At 47.4% G+C, this 8,383-nt stretch overlaps 1 protein-coding gene across 1 annotated transcript; it reads right to left on the bottom strand.

Moving 5' to 3' along the window:
* Positions 1-276: 276 nt before the first annotated feature.
* On the bottom strand, positions 277-7,629 carry LOC147113349 (uncharacterized). Its single transcript, XM_085994305.1, has 2 exons — positions 7,147-7,629; positions 277-2,984 (listed from the first exon to the last, which is right to left on the bottom strand). Exon 2 carries the CDS (start codon positions 2,860-2,862, stop codon positions 2,242-2,244), a length of 621 nt encoding a protein of 206 aa, XP_085850431.1. The 5' UTR covers positions 2,863-2,984; positions 7,147-7,629; the 3' UTR covers positions 277-2,241.
* Positions 7,630-8,383: the final 754 nt, after the last annotated feature.

Below are 8,383 nucleotides of genomic sequence, written 5' to 3'. Positions count from 1 at the left end.
GACACATCACATCACATTAGGAAGATATGTTTTCAAGTTAAATGTTACCTAGAATTGTTCTATAGATTTTAGACTTTTATGATGAGAAATAAATCAGTCGATTTTGAAAATTGGATTGGTTATAGCAATGACATTGTGAGTTTCCAGAGCTCAATACTGAGAGTCTGTGGCGGACGGGTTCCATAATTGATACTGGCAAAAATCAACTGCCTGCAAGGGCGTTGAGTCACATGTGTAAGATTCGCGAAATTTTCATTAAATAATCACGTGGGAAAATAGGGTTAATAAAACAGCTTTATTGACCAAAAGAAGCTTATACAGAGAAACCTTTGAGAAAAGGGCACACAAAATGGCCGCCAGACCTCGTGACCAGCTTCTGGGACCATTTGAATTTCTGATACTGCAAGCCAGACAGACTTGTGGATTGAGGGCATTAAAAGCCCGCGAAAACCAGTTTCGGGAAGCCGAAACTCATGGAACTGAGTATACATATTGATTAGATTATAAGTACAGGACAGATTTGGGTGGCAGGATGAGACCCATCAAGAAATGGGCGGACAATTGAACGAACGCTTTAACCCATTACACTGTACAAAGAGAAGCCGTTTAACAGCCATCCACGGCAATCTCCAGACCGATCAATATACAAACCAAGTTACGGAAACAAAGCAAAGACATTATCAGCCCAGGAAGGCCAGTTCAGCTATCACCGACTCCCGTTATGAAGACAAAACACCCCTGCAGAGAGTTCTGCCCGCCAAAATTATTACAAAGACAGGACTATGATTTGGCGGGAGATAAGAATGTTCCAAAAAGTATAACTGTGGATTGAGTAAAGTCCATCGGAACTCTCGCTTCGGTTCGGAGACTTCGGTTCGGAACTTCGGTTCAGAACTTCGGTTCGGAACGTGTTCGGTTCATGGTTCGGTAAACAGTGTCCAGCGGGGTGTTCAGCCGTGTGTTCCGCGACTTTGGGAGGTTCGGCCAGGCAAGGCCCGGCCACGACGGGAAGACGACGAGGGAGGCCCGGGTACTTTTGTCGGGAGATCATCGACGACCCAGGCCGGAGAAGAAGACACTCAGGTCCCGGAGTGTGCATCCAGTTCTTAAAAATCACATCAGTAACGGATCCATCCGTGGCGCGCGCTCACCAAGGCTGTATCGGCTGCCTCCATCGCAGGAGAACCAAGAGGAAAACAAGCTGCGCCAGAAGCTTCCAAACCCACGTGACGACGGAAAGCTGTGTCGAAAGGCTGCAAAGCCTTTTTTTCGCAATTCTTAAAGTGGTGAGCATAATCCCGAGTCCCTCAAATCGAAACTTAGTTAGGTTTAGGGGAGGGGGTTAAGGGTAATTGTAATGTGTTACCCCTTTCACGATGTGCCGTGTGTTCCCCATTTCTATAGAGTTAAGTTTATAGATGTGTGCATGCTTGTAGTTGCTTTAATCTGTGCTTATGACATGTATTTTATAATGCTGCAAACTGTTCAATAAAGGCATCCATTTTGTGCTATTCAACCTGGTCTATTGAGTTTTTCTGCACTACAGCTCCCTGCACCTAAGTCCAAGGTCTAGAACCGTAGGGGCGAGTGGGTCGAACCACTCACGGGTAATTATTGCAAGAAGCCTGGCAGGAGACCAGAGCAAGCAAGAGAAACCCCCTACACATGCCTGAGAGAAAGTTCTGTCAAAAGGTCATCGAGCTGAAACGTTAACTCTGTTTCTCTCTCTCCACAGATGCTGCCTGACCTGCTGAGCGATTTCCCAGCATTTTCTGTTTTTTTTATTTCAGGCATTCTTGAAATATCGGGTTTTTAAAAAGACCGTCTTCTGAAGGAAGTAAGAGTAGCCAGCGTTACCATGACTGTGACAGTGTTACCTCCTGATTTCAATGAACTGGGCTGGTAGAGTTTTATCAACTCGGGGATTAATATATACTTAATACATGAATGACATAAAACAGCAGTTTTGCAGGAGGTGAATTGCTGATATGGTTGCTTTGGTGTTCGTACACAAACAGGCAGTGTAGCCACACCTATACTTGATAAGCCCGAGCTAACTTGGGATCTCAAGCGCACCCATGGTTCACCTTTGGCCGCCCATTATGGCTTCATTATTATTCACTGTATTGCAATGCGGTGTTAGCTCAACACTTTGAATGTAATAAAACCTCTCACTCATGCAGTAATAGCATTCATTGCTTTACACATCGTCCTTGTGAAATTATGGAAACACTCAGCAGGCTAGCGTTTCGACTTCCTGCCGCGTTTCTCCACCACTTCGCTGATGCTGTCCCCCTCGCTGTCGTCGCTGGGGCTCGGCGGCTTCCTGGTGACCTTCTTTTCCACCTTGTATTTCTGCTCGCCAACTTTGGGGTCTCCCTTCACCAGGTACTCCCCGTTCTGGTAGGTCACGGTGACGGTGGTTCTGGGGTACGTGCCGTAGACGCGCCTCAGCTCGTCATGGACAAAGTCGGGCAGTTCCCGCTTGGGTCCGAACACGCGCTCCATCTTACCCCAGTGCAACTCTCCCTTCACGGCGAAGCCCTCAGGCCAGCCACCCGTGCTGAGTGCATGCTGTTGTGGGAAGTAACTGCTGCACGGGTAGTACGGTGGGTACATGTACGGCGCCGGGTTGGCAGGCGGTGAGTACCAGTACGGATAGAAATAGGGGGTCCCATAGAAATGGTGGTACTCGGTATGTTTCCCGGTTCCTTCGGGGTCATTGTCCACATCCGTCATGACGAGGGTCAAGGGCCTGCTGGAAAAATTATGCATCTGAATGGGGGGCAGCGAAAAGGCTTCTGCGGGGGCCGTGAATCTCCTGGGCGCCAGGGCTCCGTAGGGCCCGGCAGCTGGGTACATGTTTGCTCCGTCACTGCGCCGGTCTAACAGTTCACTGCATGGGTTTAGGGGCTGAGGGTCTCTGCTGCTGTTGGGCTTGTCTATGCTGACATTTTGCGATGTTGGCTGCAACCTTCCGCTCGCTGTGAAAAGAAGAAAACACATTTTTCCCACCTTTACATTTTCTTAAAGCCAAGTGAATAGCAAATTTTACTCAACAGTATTCGTAACGAACGCATTTGTATAAAATTCGCCTGTGCGCTATTTTAATGCATTTGGTAACCCGTTTTCCTTAAATGGGTAATCAATGCATTAAAACAGGAGACACAGATCGTTTGTACAAATGCATAAATGTTACAAATACCATCTCAAGCAACTTTACCCATTAATTTATCGAATGGTTTAACGTCTCATCTGAATGACGGCACCTCTGACAGTGCAGCACTCCCTTAGCACTGCACTGGAGTGTCAGCCTAGATTTTTATGCTCAAGTCTCTGGAGTGGGACTTAGAACCTGCAACCACTCTGACTCAGAGGCGAGGGTGCTACCCACTGGGCCACAACTGACAATGTGGAGCCCAATCCTACGCACAGTACTATAACCAAAGTCTTACTAAGGTTTTTAAGACCGCTCATCATTGCCTCTTGGCTTCTACATTCTATACCTTGTGTGATAAAACAAGGGATAAATATTGGCCAAGACACCAGGGATAACTCCTCTGCTCTTCTGCGAAATAGTGCCGTGGGATCTTTTACGTCCACCTGAGAGAGCAGACGGGGCCTCGTGTGATTCAGTCAGCTTTTTTTTTTACAGACTGATCAACTCGGTGTGCTGCCTTGAATGGACCCCAAATTCCACTGCTCCTTCACAGCAGCGAGCCTACCTCCATTAAGAGTGTAATTACTGCTGTTACACTTTATAAGCAAAATGCATCACCTCACATTTACTGACACTGTGAGGTCTGACCAGTAGGATTTGGTGCAGAAGGCAAAAAAAATTGGGGGGAAAGAGCAAATTTCCTTTTACAATTGAGCTTCACGACATTTTGATTTTAAAGACACAGCGACCTTGCATTTACTGTATATACCTTTCACATCCTTGGGAAGTCCCAAAGTGCTGCACGGATAATTACTTTTCAAGTGCAGTCACTGTTGCTATGTAGACAAACACGGCAGCTAATTTGTATACCACAATGTCTCCACAAAAAGCAATGAGATGAGTGACAAGTTAATCTTGCTATGGTGGTGTTGATAGAGCGAAGAACATTGGACAATACACTGGGCGAACTCAATGCTCTTCTTTGGAAAAGTTGTGGGTTCACGTCCCAGTCCAGAGACTTGAGCACAAAAATCTAGGCTGACACTCCCAGTGCGGTGCTGAGGGAGTGCTGCACTGTCGGAGGTGCCATCTTTCGGATGAGACGTTAAACCGAGGCCCTGTCTGCTCTCTCGGGTGGACGTAAAAGATCCCGCAGCACTATTTCGCAGAAGAGCAGGGGAGTTATCCCTGGTGTCTTGGCCAATATTTATCCCTCAATCAACTTTGCTCAAACAAATTATCTGGTCATTATCACATTGCTGTTCGTGGGAGCTTGCTGCCGCGTTTCCTACATTACAACAGTGACGACACTTCAAAAAGTACTTCATTGGCTGTAAAGTGCTTTGGGACGCCTGGTGGTCGTGAAAGGCGCTATAGAAATGCAAGTCTTTCTTTTCACACTATCGGAAGGATATTGAGGGTACCACAAATACCCTCTGGGATGCTGCTTGGTATAAGGAAATATAAATATAAAGAAAGTCTTGAGAAATTGGCTCTTTTTTCATCAGAACAACCCAGATTATGGGGCGATATGATATGTGTTTGAAAGTATGAAAGGATCAGGCTGTTTCCCGTAGTCCAGGGGTCAAGAATGAGGGGGCCTAGATACAAGATTAAATATAAGAGATTTCGAACAGAGGGCAGGAGAAACTTCTTCACACAGAGAGAGCTGTGAGGCTGTGGAATTCACTTCCAGGCTTGGTGGTCAAGGCAGAAACTATGTCAACATTAAAGATTAAATTGGATATGGTTAGCGCTGTATAAATACAAGTTGCTGTTGTTGTTGAAGGAAAAGTAGTTGAAGGGATATGGGAATAGGGTGGGTAAATGTGATTCGAAGTAGTTGCTCGTGTGGAGGGCTAAACACAACTAGTTGGGCCGAATGTTGTAAAATCTATGGGGGGAAAATTCAGTTGCTTGCGCCTCCCGTTAGTGCCTTAAGAGGGCACCAATTGGGGCGCAAAGCAACTAGTGCCCGGGCGCAGCGATGCTTGCGCCGCTCGCGAAATTAACTAGACATTTTGCGGCGGCGCTAAACACTTCCGCCACGATCTCCTGCGCCGGCAAATCGTGACGTCAATCGAGTGCGCAACGCCCCGTTAGCGCCCCGGACCGGATATTGAGTGGCGCCCCCTGCCTTACCGCCTGCCGCTAGCAACGACAGGTACAGGGGAGCGTTATGCTGTCAGAAAGGGACTAGGGGAGCGCTATTTAAAGGCGACCGCTTCCTGCCTTTTTTTGTTGGTGACATTTTTGCACCACGCAGTCTGAGAGAGAGAGAGAGAGAGAGAGAGACTTCTGGAAAGATTCAACGCTGTGTGAAGGAGTTTTGAGTACTGAGCAGCACTTTGCAGGTTTATTTTGATTTGCCCTTCCTTGCTTCGCCAGCGCTCTGAGGTAGCGCCTCGCTCCTCGGCCTTTGCGCCTTAAGACAGGTGTGAAGCGCCTGATTTAGCGCTCCAATCACCTCCAGGGGCGATAAAAGCCAAGTTTGCCATCGGAGGCGATAATTAGCGCCAGGCGCTAAACTTTGCGCACGGCCGATAACGGCGCCCCAAATGGGGCGATACTGAATTTTGCCCCCATATTCTTTCCATGTCAGTGAGCATTGTAGGCTGTTCGACTGGGGGAGTGAAGGGAATCACAGTCGCTGGGGCAGATGATCTGCTCATGAGGAGCTTATCACATGTATTTCCAGCAGAGCCCCATCAAAAAGCCCCTCTCCTCACCGAATGGATCACAAAGTTATATAGAATCATACAGCACCAAAAAAGAGGCCATTCGGCCCATCGTACCCGTGTCGACACTTTGAAAGAGCTATCCAATCAGTCTCACTCCTCTGCTCCTTTCCCAGAGCCCTGCAAATCTTTCCTTTTCAAGTCTATATCCAAATCCCTTTTAAAAGTTACTATTGAATCTGCTTCCACCGCCCTTTCAGGCAGCGCATTCCAGATCACAACAACTCGCTGCGTAAAAAAAATTATCCTCATCTCCCGCCCCTGATACTTTTGCAAATTATCTTAAATCTGTGTCCTCTGGTTATTAACCCTCCCGCCAGTGGAAACAGTTTCTCCTTCATGATTTTGAACACCCTCTATCAAATCTCCCCTTAATCTTCTCTGCTCTAAGGTGAACAACCCCAGCTTCTCCAGTCTCTCCACATAACTGAATTCCCTCATCCCTGGTACCATTCCAGTAAATCTCCTCTGCTAAACCCTCTCCAAGGCCTTGACGTCCTTCCTGAAGTGCGGTGCCCAGAATTGGACACAGTACTCCAGCTGAGGCCTAACCAGTGATTTATAAAAAGGTTGAAGTGTAAATTCCTCGCTTGACTCCGTAGAACTTGTAAGAGGGGAAAAAACAGAATCAGGGGCTACAACAGCTATTAGAAATAGCATTCTCCCACCCCTCTAAAAATATGAATTACTAGTGCTGTATGCAACAGCGATTCCGAACAATTGTGCCCCCCCTTCAAACAAATGACATGGCTGTAAGCATGTTCACAGGACAAAATTACCTGATCTCTCACTTTGCAGTGATATGTGGGGTGGGGGCGGGCAGTGGGCACTGTTCCGCTGGTGGGACAGGCTGGTTTGAAACTCAAAGACTATTTTATGTATTTTCTTTTTAAAACAAAAAAAACTAAAACTTCAAAAGGTTCGTAAATATGAAAATATGATGTTTCAGAAGTGGGGGGGGGGGGGAATGCCAAACAGCAGTCCACAGTAACTTGAACATTTCATTTAGGTGTCTTAATAGTATTCTTCAACTTGGCTGAAGTGTAAATAACCTGAAATAATTTATACAGAGTCTGATTGTACTCAGGTAAGAGATAGACTAAACCCACTAAAATGTACTTTTTGGTACCTTTTAGGGATTTTAAACGAAAAATATATAAATTGCTTTGTTGGGAAGCACAATATATATTCAGGTAGATGCAAACAAGAAGCGGAGATTGTAAACTAGTGAGTGACTGAGCTGGTTACCTGGGTGTCCACAGTGACCTAGAGGAGCGGGACAGTTTCACCGGACCACACCAAGCCTTGTCCCGGAGAGGGGCCCGCGGCACATCCGCTCACTCGGCTCCCTGGAGCGATGCCCGATGTCCTCTGGCTGGCCCCGCACTGAACGCCAAACACACCCCCCGGCAGACCGTCACATCCGCAGGGTGGCACCCTGTAACCAGGCGGGGTGAAAGGAAAACAAGGCAGTAAAGGTGGAAACCAGGGCAGGGGGGAAAGAAACAACAGCGAGGGGAGGAGGAAAGGAGGAGAGGAAAGTATACAGGAGGGAAAGAGTGGAGGGAGGGAAGGAGGAAAGGAGGAGAGGGAAGTATATAGGAGGGAAAGAGTGGAGGGAGGGAAGGAGGAAAGGAGAAGGAGAAAGTATATAGGAGGGAAAGAGTGGAGGAGTGGAGTAAGGAAAGAGGGAGGGATGGAGTAAAGGAGAAGAGGAAAGTATATAGCAGGAAGAGAGGGAGGAGTCGACGAAAGAGGGAGGGAAGGAGTAAAGGAAAGTGGAACTCACTGCCTGAAAGGGTGGTAGAGGCAGAAACCCTCATCACATTTAAAAAGTACTTGGATATGCACCTGAAGTGTAGCAACCTAAAGGGCTATGGAGCAAGCGCTGGAAAGTGGGATTAGGCTGGAGAGCTCTTTTTTGGCCGGCACAGATACAATGGGTCAAATGGCCTCCTCCTGTGCCGTAAAGTTCTATAACTTTCTATATATAGGAGGAAAAGAAGGAGGAGTGGAGTGAGGAAAGAGGGAGGGAAGGAGTATAGGAGAAGAGGAACAAGGGAAGTATATTGGAGGAGAAAATAGAGGAGTGGAGTGAGGGAAGAATGAAGGATTAAAAGAGGTAGAAGTGGGGTGAAGGAGGAATAATGGTAAGCTAAATGTCCGCTCCATCACAGAGACTGCCTACTTCCACCTCTGTAATATTATCCAGCTCCGCCCCTGCTTTAGCCCGTCTGCAGCCGAAGCCCTCGTTCATGCCTTTGTCACCTCCCGATTCAAGCATTCCAACGCTCTCCTGGCCGGTCTCCCATCTTCCGCACCTCCATAAACTTCAGCTCACACAAAACTCTGCTGCCCGTCTCCTATCCCACACCAAGTCCCACACACCTATCACCCCTGTGCTCGCTGATCGACATTGGCTCCCGGTCCCCTCAAAGCCGCAAATTAAAAATTCTCATCCTTCATGGTCAAATCCTTTCATGGT

The sequence above is a fragment of the Somniosus microcephalus genome, chromosome 8, assembly GCF_052327205.1.
Source record: "Somniosus microcephalus isolate GS21.2 chromosome 8, FLI_Smic_1.0, whole genome shotgun sequence".
NCBI classification, from domain to species: Eukaryota; Metazoa; Chordata; class Chondrichthyes; order Squaliformes; family Somniosidae; genus Somniosus; species Somniosus microcephalus.
The sequence above is the reverse complement of the archived record's forward strand: the minus strand, read 5'-3'. Positions and strand labels throughout refer to the sequence as shown.

Bases quoted from the DNA above. Each gene is read 5' to 3' on its own strand.
- LOC147113349 (XM_085994305.1), bottom strand. From the start codon at position 2,862: ATGTACCCAGCTGCCGGGCCCTACGGAGCCCTGGCGCCCAGGAGATTC.